Genomic DNA, 18,833 nt, shown 5'->3' on the forward strand with positions numbered 1-18,833 from the left:
GTAAGCAAGGGCTTTATCTATAAATTCATTAATTGCTATTCCCTGTCTAAAGTAGCCAAATACTCAGCAGCAACTAAAAAAGGCTGTCATACCCCCAGTACTGCCTAGTTTTAACTTTTGGTTGAGTTTATAAGATTTAGAATGGCTACGGCAAGGAACATAATTGTGGATGTACAGTCAAGAAGCAACTGAAGTCTCAAGCTATATCCCTCTCTTCCTAACTCATCTGCTTTTTACCCTTCTGGGTTAATCAAACCCCAAGGACGTGCAAGTAGCTTCCATGAGAAAAATCATCTGCAAATACAGGCACTCAGAGTTAGCCTAAAGTAATCCACTCTTAAATATGTGTCAGATAACAAATTTTCAGATAGAAATTCAATTTACAGTGGGAACCCAATTTCATATTTTTTAAATAGTTTAAGTATTCATACATTTCTAATCCATGTCGGTTGTATGTGTCAATCCACTGAACTAGGTATTTTCTAGTTTTTCAAGTATATTGTGCTGTGCTCAAGTAGCATGGTGAAGCTTTCAGACCTAGCAATAACTCATATAAGTTTTCTTTATTTTCCCATGCATAGAAAATAGAATGTGCATGGTGGTAAACCCATATGCCTGGCCAAGCTTTTGTCTTCTCTATGTTATTTTCTTTTCATAGGCTTTATGACTTCCAATTTTTCTTCTGCAGAAGGAAAGGCCACTTGGGCTCACTTACTTGCCTCATAGTCTGTTCCATTTTTTAGAAAATATTTTATTTTCACTTACTGATGTAGGGAAGATGACAAGCAAAAATGCCCAATATGTTTAAACAGCACACATGTGAGATGTAGTATCATCAGGTGAAATACTGACACTCACTGGGGCCAACACCTTGTCCTCTCCTGGGGACGCCCAGCATCTTGAACATTTTCACTGGCTCACACCTGCCAATTTCTTTCATAGGCTTACAGTTTGGATAGTAAATTCAAGGTAAAATTTTTTTATAAATCAGTAAAAACTCTTTGTGAGAGTTCAGTTAGTAAAGATACAGCAAAATTAAGAAATTTATTTTATAATTATCCTCAGTGTTCAGGGATTGTGAGGCAAATTGCAAAGTGGCTGTACAAATGATGATCTCCTGTGGAATTGTCTTAAAAGTTGTGAATTAGGCAGTATTTCATAGACTCCTACATCTGACTGTATTATTTCAAAGAATATATGTAGCATGAGGAGAACTTCATTTGATGGTCAAGAGAAAACCAGAAATCCAATGTTTGTTCTGATAAGAATCGGCTCTTCTCTCTAATCACATCACTGAAGTGTTCAGAGAGGGAAAGATTCTTCTTTCCAGTTAATTATCATCTAATGGCTAGTAGATTATTTTGCATAAGCTAATATGCAACAACACTATTTTAAAAATCCCAGTAGAATTGACTAATTAGTTCTCTCATTTAAAGGCTTTAATCAAGCTGTTTTTCAAAGGAGAAATAAGAAGTGCACTAAGTCAAGTGTGTTGATTATAAAGACATCATGTACTGCTCTATGTAGAATTAAAGGTACCGGAACAGAACACCCAGAGGTAGAGTACCATGTCAACCTTGGCCTTACCCTTTGATTTCAAGGCTTCTAATACCTTTGAATCAGCTGTTACATCACTCACTAGCTTGATTTCAACATTTTGAGAAGTCAGTTGGAGCAACTTTTCGAAAAGACGTTGACCCTAGAAAAAATATTCAGAACCAAAGTCAGAAAACCTAAAAGTACGCTATTTTAAATAGGAATAAATAAACATTGAAAATTAAAACTATTCATTCAAATTTTAAAAGGCAAGGACTTCAGCCCTTGGCAGCACTTCATAAATTCAAAAGAGTTTATGGAAATAGAGTAGTAGTAGGAACACAGATTACACTGTTTTTTTGAGTATTGTGCAATTCAACAATTATTGCAATAGTCATTTCAATGCTACGATGCAAATCTACCCTTCTTTTACTTTTTCATGAACTCAAATTATCTACACATGAAGAGGCAGAGAATGTTAAACAGTTGTGATTGGACCCAGAAAGACCTGGATTCCAGCTGGTTTTCCAATTTATAAACTCCGTTTCTTAATCTCATTAATTTCCAGTTTCTTCTTCAGTAAAAGATAGATAATATTAGTATTTACTTTAAAAGGTTTTTGTGAGGATTAAGAGATAGTAGTAGGTAAGTATCCTTTAAGTGTTAGCCATTATGGGGGGAATCATGACTACTTATCAGGAATTTGCCTAAATTCACCTTCTTGTTTAAAATGTATTTTATTTAATTCAACTCATGGTCTGCCTAGAAATCTATAATTATTAGCCCAGCCTAAAAATAAATGAAAAAAATAAAAAGTAAAGGCTTTCCTTATAAGATTTTCACAAACATAATTTTTATAGTAAAATTTTTTTTTAATCTCAGGGAGACTCTGCATAGTGGTAGGTCCATAGCTATTATATCATCTTAGGTGAGTGGATTGCAACATTATCCTGTTTATTTTCTCTTGTGTGTTTTCATAGACTCCTCCTTATCGTAAGAGGGAACTGGTCTTCTTTTATTGGTTCTTCAAATTTTTGTTATTCAGCCACAAACTCAAATGCCTTCGGAGGCTAAACAGGCAATAAGGCTTTGGTATTAATGGCCCCCAAGTGGCAGAGTCTTATCTTACTTTGATAAGAATAGATTATTGATAATGATCATGTAGAAAGAATTTGAAGACTGAAAAGAGAAAATGGATGAAATGTAGATGTAGAGCAGTGATTCCTGCAATTCAGCCTTAGAAAAGAAAGAAGCCAAAGATAAAAACCTTAAAGCTTTGGAATATTAAGGAGGAGGGAGCTGGTATGCCAGTGCTAGGGTGACAGCTGACAGCAGGGAGGAGTGTCTGGCATAATCCAGCCATGCTCCTGCCTAGAGCTGGTGCAGTATAGCCTAAGCTCCATAATCCCTGGAAGTTAGAGAAAAGAGGAGTTGCACCCCATGTCAGGCATGGAGGCTTCCTTTTTGTCTAACTAAGTGTGCTGATAAAGGTTGCCCAAAGTAGAACTCACCAAAAGTGACCAAATTACTTTGCATGCAAAACGTGGAGGCAGCCTCCCCACAAAGCAGGTATTCCTATGAGGTATGTTGAATGAGTGCATCAGGCAGTTGTAAATTGCTTTTTTAATAAAGAGGTGAGAGGGAAGAGGGAGGGAGAGAGAAAGAGAGATATGAAGAGATAGAGGAAGAAGGATAAGGAAAAAGCAGATGCTGATTTGCTGATTTCAGGGTCTATGCAAATTTCAAATTTACTATGGAGGAATGAGGGTTTGGCAGTGAGAGGCTCAGACACTGGATGTGAGGGAAGATGCACTTGGTGGGGCTTTGTGGATTTTCCTGCAGAGCTGCCACCAACACAACCTCCTCCCTGTGAGCTTTGTCACTCTGCCGAGTTGTGCCCTATACTATTGTCACACACCCTTGAAGGCTTGGTGATGCCTGCATAGCCCAGATTTCTAGAGCCCAGACTCATGGTCATCTCACAGTCACATAAATTGTTTGTATTTTTTACTTTCACAAAGGGAAAGGGCATATGTACTCTGTGTGCTATGTAAGTCCCCATGGTTAGTGAGCCAGTATTTTTAAAGACTTTTTTTTTTTTTTTTTTTTGATGTGGACCATTTTTAAAGTCTTTATTGAATTTGTTACAATATTGCTTCTGTTTTATGTTTTGCTTTTTTGGCCGCGAGGCATGTGGGATCTTAGTTCCCCGACCAGGGATCAAACCCATACCCCTCTGCATTGGAAGGCAAAGTCTTAACCACTGGACCGCCAGGGAAGTCTGAGCCAGTATTTTAAAACAAATGCTTTTTTTTTGCTCTTAGTTAACAATAAATTTACCACAAATGAAACATAAGAGCTCTTCTAACCTATCTGTACTTCTGGCTCTGAGCCTTAAATTTATTCTCACTGTGTTATTTTTGTGAGATTTAAAATGAAGACCAGAACTCTCAAACGTGAATGAAAATAGAAACTCCAAAAGCTACAGATAGTAGCAGACCATCATTAAATAAAGCTTATTTTTACTTCAATATGTGCTGATTACTTACACCAAGGAGTCTTAAAATTTTTAATTATAGTGCTGACTGTAATGAACTTGTGCTGGGGTAGAATTTCTGTACTTGGGCTTGAGGCAGAACTTCTATTAAATTTCCCCTGTTTTCAGTGTCTTACCTCCCAGTCCACCCGTTTTTGCTAGGACATTCAAAATGTAATTACTTCAAAGGTATGAAACACTTATTCTATGCTGAGACCTGCAGTAAGGCCCACTGCTTTCTGAGTTAAATTCACTCATCATGTTTTCATAAAGGAATAACAAAAGCCCCTTGGCTTTTAAACATCAGCAGTTTAAAGACTTGCTCTTTCTGGTGAGAAACATTAGCCAACATTTTAAACTTAAATAAATCATCTTGAAGTTAGCTAGTGGCTCAGGCACATTGACCTACTTTAAGCCATTTTTTTCCGATGTCTGCAAAAACCTTATGATAGACAGCACAATCCTGGACAGAGAGCTGTACCCCAAGGATAGAGATCCAGCTCAGCCCCTTTGTGACTCTGAAGAGGCTGCTTAACCCAAGAGAGTAGGGGTTATAAATACTGCCTATTTCTGTTGACCCAAAACAACTCCTAGGCAGGATGAAATGCCACAGTAAAATGTGAAGGGGAAAAACAAAAATACCAAAGAGAAATGAGAAGATAGTCCTCTGATTGGACTAAAAAAAAAAAAAAGTCCTCTGGCTGGACTAAAACTCTATGATTTTAGAGCTAAATTAGAAGAGTAATTAAAGAACACTGTTGAGGCCCAAATTAGTGGCCCAAAGACCAAATGGAAGAAATATCTCAAAGCACAAACATGCATGCACACACACATACACAAAAGCATAAGGGTGACGAGGGGAGAAAAGGGTGATTGATAAATTGAAGATATATAACATGTGGCTAATAGGTGTATTAGGAGAGAAAAAGAGACAAAAAGAATACGTTTGCAAATAACAGAAGAAAAAAGTGTCCACCTTGAGGAAAGACATAGACTTACATGTTGAAAAGATAACTGAAGATGGAGGCAAATGTAATGTGGAAAGTCACGTCTAGGCACATTCTGTAGAATTAATCCACACCAAGGAGAGAGAGGAATTCTTACAATCTCCCGGCCCAAAACAGAACAAAACAAAAAGGTACCTATCAAGGAAAATGGATCAGACTGGCGTGGAGCTAACCATCGGCAACACTAAACCAGCACTTGGTGGTGATAGACCGTGGAAGAAAAAGAGTGAAGCCCAGGAGTGCTTTACCCAGTCAAGGATTTTACCTGCCAGCGGGAAAGAAAAAAATATTTGCAGATATATACAGGTTTAGAGACTGTATTACCTACATAACCCATATGAGGAACATATTCAATGAAGGGCTCTAACCAAACAGTAAATAACACTAAAAGCCATCAAGGAGGATGAAGGAAAGAAGAAATAATTGGTTAGCAATGTGATACAAATATGTGTTTGATGTACTTGCTAGGACACTTTATAGGGGAAGGCCTACTAAGAATCTATTACATGCATTCCCAGTGCTATTACCCTAAAGGGACTGAAAATTGATTCTTTCTGGTGTGAATGTACAGATGTGTGTGTAGATGAAAGTTACTCTTTTTTATTAATAAAACATAGATATACATACAGTAAATATGCAATATATCTGTGGTATTAAAATTTCATGGTGGGGGCAGGATTAGGAAAAAATGTCTAAAAATTTCCCAAGTAAGGTGATAACGAAAAGAAGGTTGAGAAACACTGATCTACAACAAATTGGATAAAGGATCTCAGTAAAAATTAGAATAAGAGCTGAGGAGGGCTTAAAAGGACTAGATGGGAAAAAGGCCATAGTAATGGAACTGACAGTTATAAACTGGTATTTACCAAACAGCATAGTGGCTAAATACATAAAGCAAAAGGTAATAAAAAGGCAATTAAAGCATTACCACTTTAAAATATGTCTTTCAAGCCTGGGTAGATCTAATAGAAAATAAATGAGGATATATGAAAATTAAATAATACAATCAATAAACTTGATTATGTGTACATTTATATATTTTTCATTTTATATATCAAGCCCCTCAAAACAATATTTGTCTGTGGAACATTTATAAAACAAACCTTCCTGTAACTGCCATTAAGAAAACTTGAACAATGGTTAAAATGAAATATTCTACAGGCTTCATTCTCTGCTCATAACGTAACAAAATGAGAGACACACCATAACTCATAAAACAAATCTTAACTACTTGAACATTTTAAAACTCACTCTTAGATTATCCTTACATCAAAAGAGAAAAGAAATGTGAATTTTTCTATTCTCTAGGAAACTATGAACAGTTGAGCTCTTCATAGCAAAACCATGAAATGAAGAAATATTTGGTGTCAGAGAGAAATTTTTAACTGTAAATGTCTTCAGTATTATTAAAAATGAACCATAGAGTCACAATAATCATATTAATATGGTAGTGGTGTAGGAATGGATAAACAGACAAGGGGACTTACAGAGAATCCAGAAATAGTACTACACATGATTTTTATTTAAAACATGCTATTTTAATTCAGTCTGAAAGAGGTGAAGTGGTTTAATCTGGCACAAGTGGAAGATACCCCTATATTATGCTACATAGAAAAATATATTCTCAGGAAGAATAAGGATACACCAACACTTTCAAGAAAATCTGGGCAACTACATCTACAGTCTTGGAGTGGTGAAAACCTTAATCACGCTGTAGGAGGCTGAATAATGGCCTCCAAAGATGTCAGGTCCTAATCTGGAAACTGTCAATGAAATAGAATCTTTGCAGATGTGATTAAATTAAAGATTTTGAGATGAGGAGATTATCCTGGATTATTTGAGTGAGCCCTAAAGGCAATCATAGTAGAGATAGGCAGAAGGGACTCTGACACACCCAGAGGAGGAGGGAGTGTGAAGATGGAGCAGGCAGATTTGAAGATCCTGGCCTTGAGGACTGGGGTGACATAGCAGCAGGCCAAGGGATGCCAGCAGCTACCGGAAGCTGGAAGGGGTAAGGAGTGTATTTGCCCCTAGAACATGGTGGCTTCCCTCTGGAGGGAGCACCCCTCTGCTGACACCTTGGCTTTGGCTCAGTAAAACTAATTTCAGACTTCTGGTCTCCAGAACTGCAAGAGAATAAATTTCTGTTATTTTAAGCCACAGTGTGTGGTAATCTGTTGCACTGGCCACAGAAAACTAATAAACAAGCCAGATATATAGAAGTAATAAAAGATATATAGAACTATAAAAGTAAAAAATATATAGAGAGCAAAAGATACCACAAAGTTAATGAAAAACAGTAAAAATCTGGAATAAATATTTGTTATGCAAATAAGAAACAAAGAGTTAACAGCTGTACCCTACAAAAATAAATTAAAAATTAGTAAGAAAAGGCCAATAGCCCAACCAAATGTGGGCAAGGTATGAGATTAGACAAGCCTAAGAAGAGCAAGCCTACACGGCTAGCAGACATAAAGAGATGCATCATGTTGACGAGAGAAGCACGACACAAAGCAATATAGAGATCTCTCTTTGCACTCAAAGAGACAAGAAATAATTTATGAGTGGCAGCATTTACTCTTGTCAACGATTTGGGGAAAGAGTACCCTAACATACTGCTTCCTTCCACACAGGAATCTCACATCTAGAGGCCCATCCCAAAGAAACAAAGGCACCAAAATATGCGTGTGTACTTATGATTATATATCTTAGGTATGCTATCATGATACACACACACACACACACACACACACACACACACACACAGGATAAAAAGTTTAAATCAGAGTAAAAAGGGACATAAGGACTGATTAAACATTTGATGATACAGTCATGAGAAAACAAGATTTAGCATTTATTTTAAGATACAGTGTCCTTTTAAAGCAATATACTTGCCTTGACTTTTTTTAAATTTGTGACTTAACAGACAAAACCACACATGCATCAACCCCTCTTGACTCAACTTGTTAGTTAATTTATTTAACCAGTCAGTTCTATTATCTATAAGATTGACCTCTTATTTATTTACTATATTTACTGAAATTTTTTGTTACTATACTTACTGAAAAAAGTTTTCTTCAGTTTAGAACACATACTAAAATTTTCTTATTTACTTATTATATTTACTGAAATACACAAAGTTTGCCAAGGGTATAAACATAAATATATTACTTACTTATATATTTGTCAGTGTCAACTTTTACTCTCAAATACCCCCAGGACAAGGAAAAGTGTCTTTTGAGCAAATTTATTCAACACATTTGCTGGATGCCTGCTATGTGCCAGGGACTTTAATAAGTGTTGGAGATAAATGGTAAATAAGCAAATACAGCCCAATGTGTCAGATGGTAGGTAAAGGAGGTACAGGCCTAGGGGAAATACAGCAAGGGTACTAATAACCCAGTCCAAGGCACTCAGGGAACGTTCCCCCAAAAAGGGGAGGAAAGAAAGAATATTCAGGTGGAGATCTGTGGCAGAGACATAAGTAGGAGCACATCATGAAGGGTCTTGTAAGCCTGCACAGTCTACGCCTCATCTGGAAAACAGTGTGGACCTCTGAAGGATTTTACATAGGGAAGGGCATAATCAAATTTTTGTTCTGAAAGAAAACTCTTGACTACAAATTGGAGAAGGACTGGTACAGGGCAAGGCTGCAGGCTGAAAGAGAAATCAGAAGGTTGGTGTGTGGTTTGGTGAGAGATGATGTGATCTGAGCTAGTGTCAATGGCAGTCAAAAAGAAAATAAAAAAACGGAAGGACCTGAGGTATTTATGAGACAGTATAGTGATGAACTGGATGCTTAGGCTTGGGCTGAGGAAAAGAGAAGAGTTGGGGATGGTGGCCAGAGTCCCCAGCTGCTTTCAGAACATGCGATGGAATATGGAATTCCTTATCTGAAGCCAGAAGATGTTGGCCATTACATCAGTTTACAAATGTCCTGTGGTCATGGATCAATCACAGCTTCGGAACTCAGACAGTGCCACAGACCCAGTAACTTAATTGAGAATATCCACTTTTGGGGTAGCAAGCAATAAGGATTACTCGCTTGATACCAGCAGAGAGTATCTGCTATGTAGGCGTGCAGGCTGCCAGTCCATTCATTAGTCCAGGTTCCATCCCATTAAGGGGTTTAATTATTTTGAAGAGTTAATCACCAAGACCTTGCCTAATGATGGTTATTCACAATTATGCACCCCATGGGTATAAACAAAGCCATCCCTGTCAGGGGCAGATGAAGAGAGATGAATAACTTCACCATGCCCATAAAGGGCCAGGAAATAGCAAGGAATTAATATCAGGAGCAGCATGCTTATTACAGGGATCTGGGCAGCTGGATTCCTACAGTACTAGAAAGTAGCTTTAAGGCTGCTCCAGTGTCCAGTCTGGCTGAAAAGGTGGGTGGACAATGTAATCTTGGCAGTGCATTCAACAGTATCTGGAAGAGTATGCATGGCACTGTAGGAGATGGTGGCCTGTGATGTGACTGGGGCAAAGGAGGAATACCAGGAGGTGCCAAACACTCCAGCTCTTCCACAATCACTTATTCTGAGTGGGCAGAGAGCCCCACACAGAATGGAGGCAGAATTCCTTCACATACTCTCTCCCAGTGGTCCCAGCTTCCCCAGGAAGTAACCATGAGGATTTACTACATTGCTCCCCCAAAACCCCATGGTCTTAAGAAACAGCTCAGACTCTTTAGCCCTCTAATCCTTCTTCTAAGAATTGATGCTGAGTGAATGAGCAAAAAGAAAACAATGGTTTGTACAGAAATATCTACTGCAGTAGAATTTACTTCTGAAAAAAAGAAATAGCTTAAATGTCCAATAATAGAGAAATATCAATATATATATGTGTATATACATTTAATATATACATTTTTATGTTAAATGTATATATACATTTAATCTGGTGTATACGCTACACTGTATATTATGCAGCCAATTTAAAATAATGTTTACCAGGGTTTCTAATAACATGGAAAGATGCTTATGGTGTGACATTAAGTTCAAAAGTAAGATATAAATTTCTTTATATGAGCCTATGTATGTAATTATGCATAAAATATCAAACCATTAAAAAAATTTTTATTGATGATCACATGGATGATTTTGTTCTCTTTCATTTCTCTGTAGTTTCCAAATTTTCTATAGTAAGAAGCTATTAGTATTATAATGAGAAAAAAATCCAACCTATTCTGTTTTAAAAAAGTTCCAAAAACATCAATAGACCATAGGCAATACAGAGCGAAAGTCTAGAGAGAAAACAATCAAGCATATAGGCAAACAAAACTAAGACAACTTTAAAGAAAAGTTATTATTTAATGAAAATAATTGAGAAGAATGTCTTCGGGTTCATGATTTATTCATGTCTATATGACTGGATTCTAAAAGAATCAAAGAAGTCGCAGGGCAAGATGGCGGAAGAGTAAGACGCGGAGATCACCTTCCTTCCCACAGATACATTAGAAATACATCTACACGTGGAACTGCTCCTACAGAACACCCACTAAACGCTGGCAGAAGACGTCAGACCTCCCAAAAGGCAAGAAACTCCCCATGTACTTGGGTAGGGCAAAAGAAAAAAGAAATAACAGAGACAAAAGAATAGGGACGGGACCTGCACCAGTGGGAGGGAGCTGTGAAGAAGGAAAGGTTTCCACACACTAGGAAGCCCCTTCGCGGGCAGAGACTGCGGGTGGCAGAGGGGGGAAGCTTTGGAGCTACGGAGGAGAGCGCAGCCACAGGGGTGCGGAGGGCAAAGCGGAGAGATTCCCGCACAGAGGCTCGGCGCCGAGCAGCACTCACCAGCCCAGGAGGCTTGTCTGCTCACCCGCCGGGGCGGGCGGGGTTGGGAGCCGAGGCTCGGGCTTCAGTCGGATCCCAGGGAGAGGACTGGGGCTAGCGGCGTGAACACAGCCTGAAGGGATTAGTGCACCACAGCTAGCCAGGAGGGAGTCCGGGAAAAAGTCTGCAGCTGCCGAAGAGGCAAGAGACTTTTTCTTGCCTCTTTGTTTCGCGGCGCGCAAGGAGAGGGGATTCAGAGAGCCGCCTAAACAAGCTCCAGAGATGGGCGCGAACCGCAGCTATCAGCGCAGAACCCAGAGACGGGCATGAGACGCTAAGGCTGCTGCTGCCGCCACCAAGAAGCCTGTGTGTGAGCACAGGTCACTATCCACACCGCCCCTCCCAGGAGCCTGTGCAGCCCGCTACTGCCAGGCTCCCGTGACCCAGGGACAACTTCCCCGGGAGAACGCACGGCGCGCCTCAGGCTGCTGCAACGTCACACCGGCCTCTGCCGCTGCAGGCTCGCCCCACCTCCTCCGTACCCCTCCCTCCCCCCGGCCTGACTGAGCCAGAGCCCCCGAAGCAGCTGCTCCTTTAACCCCGTCCTGTCTGAGCGAAGAACAGATGCCCTCAGGCGACCTAAACGCAGAGTCGGGTCCAAATCCAAAGCTGAACTGCAGGAGCTGTACAAACAAAGAAGAGAAAAGGAAATTTCTCCCAGGAGCCTCAGAAGCAGTGGATTAAAGCTCCACAAACAACTTGATGTGCCTGCATCTATTGAATACCTGAATAGACAACGAATCGTCCCAAATTCAGGAGGTGGACTTTGGGAGCAGGATATATTAATTTTTCCTCTTTTCCTTTTTTTGTGAGTGTATATGTGTATGCTTCTGGGTGAGATTTTGTCTGTATAGCTTTGCTTTCACCATTTGTCCTAGGGTTCGGTCCGTACATTTTTTGTTTTTTTTTTTTTTTTTACTTAAAACATTTTTTTTCTTAATAAATGTTTTCTTAATAAGTTTTTCCTTATTTTCTATTTTTAAAAATTAAAAAAAAATTTCTTAAGTTTTATCATATATTTTAGTTTTTAAAAAAATTTTTTTCTTAATAAATTTTTCTCTTAATTTTTTTCTTATTTTTATTATAAAAAATTAATAAATTTATTTTAAAAAATTAAAAAAATTTTTCTTAATAAATTTTTTCTTAATAATTTTTTTCTTATTTTTTATTATAATAGCTTTATTTTATTTTATTTTATCCTCTTTCCTTCTTTCTTTCTATTTTTTCTCCCTTTTATTCTGAGCTGTGTGGATGAAAGGCTCTTGGTGCTCCAGCCAGGCATCAGGGCTGTGCCTCTGAGGTGGGACAGCCAACGTCAGGATACTGGTCCAAAAGAGACCTCCCAGCTCCATGTAATATCAAACGGCAAAAATCTCTCAGAGATCTCCATCTCAACATCAAGACCCAGCTTCACGCAACGACCAGCAAGCTACAGTGCTGGACACCCCATGCCAAACAACTAGCAAGACAGGAACACAGCCCCATCCATTAGCAGAGAGACTGCCTAAAATCATAATTAGGCCACAGACACCCCAAAACACACCACCAGACGTGGACGTGCCCACCAGAAAGACAAGATCCAGCCTCATCCACCAGAACACAGGCACTAGTCCCCTCCACCAGGAAGCCTACATAACCCACTGAAACAACCTTAGCCACTGGGGACAGATACGAAAAACAACGGGAACTACGAACCTGCAGCCTGTGAAAAGGAGACCCCAAACACAGTAAGATAAGCAAAATAAGAAGAAAGAAAAACACACAGCAGATGAAGGAGCAAGGTAAAAACACACCAGACCTAACAAATGAAGAGGAAATAGGTAGTCTACCTGAAAAAGAATTCAGAATAATGATAGTAAAGATGATCCAAAATCTTGGAAATAGAATAGACAAAATGCAAGAAACATTTAACAAGGACGTAGAAGAACTAAAGAGGAACCAAACAACGATGAAAAACACAATAAATGAAATTAAACATACTCTAGACGGGATCAATAGCAGAATAACTGAGGCAGAAGAATGGATAAGTGACCTGGAAGATAAAACAGTGGAAATAACTACTGCAGAGCAGAATAAAGAAAAAAGAATGAAAAGAACTGAGGACAGTCTCAGAGACCTCTGGGACAACATTAAACGCACCAACATTCGAATTATAGGGGTCCCAGAAGAAGAAGAGAAAAAGAAAGGGACCGAGAAAATATTTGAAGAGATTATAGTTGAAAACTTCCCTAATATGGGAAAGGAAATAGTTAATCAAGTCCTGGAAGCACAGAGAGTCACATACAGGATAAATACAAGAAGAAACACGCCAAGACACATGTTAATCAAACTATCAAAAATTACATATAAAGAAAACATATTAAAAGCAGCAAGGTAAAAACAACAAATAACACACAAGGGAATCCCCATAAGGTTAACAGCTGATTTTTCAGCAGAAACTCTGCAAGCCAGAAGGGAGTGGCAGGATATACTTAAAGTGATGAAGGAGAAAAACCTACAACCAAGATTACTCTACCCAGCAAGGATCTCATTCAGATTTGATGGAGAAATTAAAACCTTTACAGACAAGCAAAAGCTGAGAGAGTTCAGCACCACAAAACCAGCTTTACAACAAACGCTAAAGGAACTTCTCTAGGCAAGAAACACAAGAGAAGGAAAACACCTACAATAACAAACCCAAAACATTTAAGAAAATGGGAATAGGAACATACATATTGATAATTACCTTAGATGTAAATGGAATAAATGCTCCCACCAAAAGACACAGGCTGGCTAAATGGATACAAAAACAAGACCCATGTATATGCTGTCTACAAGAGACCCACTTCAGACCTAGAGACACATACAGACTGAAAGTGAGGGGATGGAAAAAGATATTCCATGCAAATGGAAATCAAAAGAAAGCTGGAGTAGCAATTCTCATATCAGACAAAATAGACTTTAAAATAAAGACTATTACAAGAGGCAAAGAAGGACACTATATAATGATCAAGGGATCGATCCAAGAGGAAGATATAACAACTGTAAATATTTATGCACCCAACATAGGAGCACCTCAATACATAAGGCAAATACTAACAGACATAAAAGGGGAAATCGACAGTAACACAATCATAGTAGGGGACTTTAACACCCCACTTTCACCAATGGACAGATCATCCAAAATGAAAATAAAGAAGGAAACACAAGCTTTAAATGATACATTAAACAAGATGGACTTAATTGATATTTATAGGACATTCCACCCATAAACAACAGAATACACATTTTTCTCAAGTGGTCATGCAACATTCTCCAGGGTAGATCATATCTTGGGTCACAAATCAAGCCTTGGTAAATTTAAGAGAATTGAAATCGTATCAAGTATCTTTTCCGACCACAATGCTATGAGACTAGATATCAATTACAGGGAAAGATCTGTAAAAAATACAAACACATGGAGGCTACACAATACACTACTTAATAACGAAGTGATCACTGAAGAAATCAAAGGGGAAATCAAAAAATACCTAGAAACAAATGACAATGGAGACACAACAACCCAAAACCTATGGGATGCAGCAAAAGCAGTTCTAAAAGGGAAGTTTATAGCAATACAAACCTACATCAAGAAATAGGAAACATCTCAAATAAACAACCTAACCTTTCACCTAAAGCAATTAGAGAAAGAAGAACAAAAAAACCCCAAAGCTAGCAGAAGGAAAGAAATCATAAAGATCAGATCAGAAATGAATGAAAAAGAAATGAAGGAGACAATAGCAAAGATCAATAAAACTAAAAGCTGGCTTTTGAGAAGATAAACAAAGTTGATAAACCATTAGCCAGACTCATCAAGAGAAAAAGGGAGAAGACTCAAATCAATAGAATTAGAAATGAAAAAGGAGAAGTAACCACTGACACTGCAGAAATACAAAGGATCATGAGAGATTACTACAAGCAACTCTATGCCAATAAAATGGACAACCTGGAAGAAATGGACAGATTCTGAGAAATGCACAACCTGCCGAGACTGAACCAGGAAGAAATAGAAAATATGAACAGACCAATCACAAGCACTGAACTTGAAACTGTGATTAAAAATCTTCCAACAAACAAAAGCCCAGGACCAGATGGCTTCACAGGCGAATTCTATCAAACATTTAGAGAAGAGCTAACACCTATCCTTCTCAAACTCTTCCAAAATATTGCAGAGGGAGGAACACTCCCCAACTCATTCTACGAGTCCACCATCACCCTGATACCAAAACCAGACAAAGATGTCACAAAGAAAGAAAACTACAGGCCAATATCACTGATGAACATAGATGCAAAAATCCTCAACAAAATACTAGCAAACAGAATCCAACAGCACATTAAAAGGATCATACACCATGAACAAGTGGGGTTTATTCCAGGAATGCAAGGATTCTTCAATATACGCAAATCAATCAACGTGATACATCATATTAACAAACTGAAGGAGAAAAACCATATGATCATCTCAATAGATGCAGAGAAAGCTTTCGACAAAATTCAACACCGATTTACGATAAAAGCCCTGCAGAAAGTAGGCATAGAGGGAACTTTCCTCAACATAATAAAGGCCATATATGACAAACCTACAGCCAACAGTGTCCTCAATGGTGAAAAACTGAAACCATTTCCACTAAGATCAGGAACAAGACAAGGTTGCCCACTCTCACCACTATTATTCAACATAGTTTTGGAAGTGTTAGCCACAGCAATCAGAGAAGAAAAAGAAATAAAAGGAATCGTAATTGGAAAAGAAGAAGTAAAGCTATCACTGTTTGCATATGACATGATACTATACATAAAGAATCCTAAAGATGCTACCAGAAAACTACTAGACCTAATCACTGAATTTGGTAAAGTAGCAGGATACAAAATTAATGCAGAGAAATCTCTTGCACTCCTATATAGTAATGATGAAAAATCTGAAAGTGAAATTAAGAAAACACTCCCATTTACCATTGCAACAAAAAGAATAAAATATCTAGGAATAAACCTACCTAAGGAGACAAAAGACCTGTATGCAGAAAATTATAAGACACTGATAAAAGAAATTAAAGGTGATACAAATAGATGGAGAGATATACCATGTTCTCTTTTTTTTTTTTTTATACCATGTTCTTGGATTGGAAGAATCAACATTGTGAAAATGACTCTACTACCCAAAGCAATCTACAGATTCAATGCAATCCCTATCAAAATACCACTGGCATTTTTCACAGAACGAGAACAAAAAAATTCACAATTTGTATGGAAACACAAAAGACCCTGAATAGCCAAAGCAATCTTGAGAACAAAAAATGGAGCTGGAGGAATCAGACTCCCTGACTTCAGACTATATTACAAAGCTACAGTAATCAAGACAGTTTGGTACTGGCACAAAAACAGAAACATATATCAATGGAACAGGATAGAAAGCCCAGAGATAAACCCACGCACATATGGTCACCTTATCTTTGATAAAGGAGGCAAGCATATACAGTGGAGAAAAGACAGCCTCTTCAATAAGTGGTGCTGGGAAAACTGGACAGGTACATGTAAAACTATGAAATTAGAACACTCCCTGACACCATGCACAAAAATAAACTCAAAATGGATTAAAGACCTAAGTGTAAGGCCAGACACTATCAAACTCTTAGAGGAAAACATAGGCAGAACACTCTGTGACATACATCACAGCAAGATTCTTTTTGACCCAGCTCCCAGAGAAATGGAAATAAGAACACAAATAAACAAATGGGACCTAATGAAACTTAAAAGCTTTTGCACAGCAAAGGAAACCATAAACAAGACCAAAAGACAACCCTCAGAATGGGAGAAAATATTTGCAAATGAAGCAACTGACAAAGGATTAATCTCCAAGATTTACAAGCAGCTCATGCAGCTCAATAACAAAAAAACAAACAACCCAATCCAAAAATGGGCAGAAGACCTAAATAGACGTTTCTCCAAAGAAGATATACAGATTGCCAACAGACACATGAAAGAATGCTCAACATCATTAATCATTAGAGAAATGCAAATCAAAACTACAATGAGAGATCATCTCACACCGATCAGAATGGCCATCATCAAAAAATCTAGAAACAATAAATGCTGGAGAGGGTGTGGAGGAAAGGGAACACTCTTGCACTGTTGGTGGGAATGTAAATTGATACAGCCACTATGGAGAACAGTATGGAGGTTCCTTAAAAAACTACAAATAGAACTACCATGCGACCCAGCAATCCCACTACTGGGCATATACCCTGAGAAAACCATAGTTCAAAAAGAGTCATGTACCAAAATGTTCATTGCAGCTCTATTTACAATAGGCAGGACATGGAAGCAACCTAAATGTCCATCATCGGATGAATGGATAAAGAAGATGTGGCACATATATACAATGGAATATTACTCAGCCATAAAAAGAAATGAAATGGAGGTATTTGTAGTGAGGTGGATGGAGTTGGAGTCTGTCATACAGAGTGAAGTAAGTCAGAAAGAGAAAAACAAATACAGTGTGCTAACACATATATATGGAATCTAAGGAAAATTAAAAAAAAAAAAGGTCATGAAGAACCTAGTGGCAAGATGGGAATAAAGACACAGACCTACTAGAGAATGGACTTGAGGATATGGGGAGGGGGAGGGGTAAGATGTGACAGGGTGAGAGAGTGTCATGGACATATATACACTACCAAATGTAAAATAGATAGCTAGTGGGAAGCAGCTGCATAGCACAGGGAGATCAGCTCGGTGCTTTGTGACCACCTAGAGGGGTGGGATAGGGAGGGTGGGAGGGAGGGAGACGCAAGAGGGAAGAGATATGGGAACATATGTATATGTATAACTGATTCACTTTGTTATAAAGCAGAAACTAACACACCATTGTAAAGTAATTATACTCCAATAAAGATGTTAAAAAAAATAAATACAAAATAAAAATAAAAGAATCAAAGAGGTTAAACTCTTGCTAATCATAGTGTTCATGAGTTTATATATGAATGATGATTTTCCTTAGAAATATATTGGAAAGCAAGCAAGAACATAATTAGAATTACTCAACAGATGGGGGAGCAAAAGCATACAGAAGCAGCAGGAATTCACTAAGAACTGCATTGAGGGAGGACCAGAAGCCACAAGAGCCAGGAGGGCTCTGCTGAGCAGCCAAGAGTGGAGAGAAAGCTGCACAAACCTGTTCGCTGACAGCTCCTTTTATCACTGCTCCACCACTCTGTATTCTTATCACTGGTTTTTCTGTCTCCCCCACTACTCATTGCTCATTTGATTTTGTGTCCCCAGCAAACAGCACAGTACCTTGATAAATGTTTGTTCAGTAAAGGCACATTCAAAATTATTCTATGGCCACATTTCAAACAGAAGAATGCTAATTTATAAGCATGTGTCAAGTGTTGATTTTGTGGAACAAAAAAGATACTATTTTGAAAGAAGGGGACAGTCTTTTCATAAGGTGACGCTATTTTCAGGTTGACACTGCACCAGGAGTTATTCAGTCTGGAGATGAGAAGGCTGAAGAGAACCTACTGTTTATGTGGAACATTGAAATAGAAGTTGTCACCCTGGGCTTCCCTGGTGGCGCAGTGGTTGAGAATCTGCCTGCTAATGCAGGGGACACGGGTTCGAGCCCTGGTCTGGGAAGATCCCACATGCCGCGGAGCAACTAGGCCCGTGAGCCACAACTACTGAGCCTGCGCGTCTGGAGCTTGTGCTCCGCGCAACAAGAGAGGCCGCAACAGTGAGAGGCCCACGCACCGCGATGAAGAGTGACCCCCGCTCGCCACAACTAGAGAAAGCCCTCGCACAGAAACGAAGACCCAACACAGCCAAAAATAAATAAATAAATTAAAAAAAAAAAGAAGTTGTCACCCTTTTATATCATCACTGAGAGAACAACTGGAA

General features: G+C 38.6%; 1 protein-coding gene across 1 annotated transcript in view; it reads right to left on the reverse strand.

Annotated features, from left to right (window-relative positions):
• Positions 1 to 18,833, reverse strand: part of PLD5 (phospholipase D family member 5) — a 474,233-nt gene that overhangs the window by 177,845 nt on the left and 277,555 nt on the right. Inside the window, exon 4 of the mRNA XM_068538505.1 lies at positions 1,588 to 1,699. Coding sequence (XP_068394606.1) covers positions 1,588 to 1,699 — 112 coding nt within the window. The remainder of the gene's footprint in view (positions 1 to 1,587; positions 1,700 to 18,833) is intronic.

The sequence above is a fragment of the Eschrichtius robustus genome, chromosome 3, assembly GCF_028021215.1.
Source record: "Eschrichtius robustus isolate mEscRob2 chromosome 3, mEscRob2.pri, whole genome shotgun sequence".
In the NCBI taxonomy this organism is placed as follows: Eukaryota; Metazoa; Chordata; class Mammalia; order Artiodactyla; family Eschrichtiidae; genus Eschrichtius; species Eschrichtius robustus.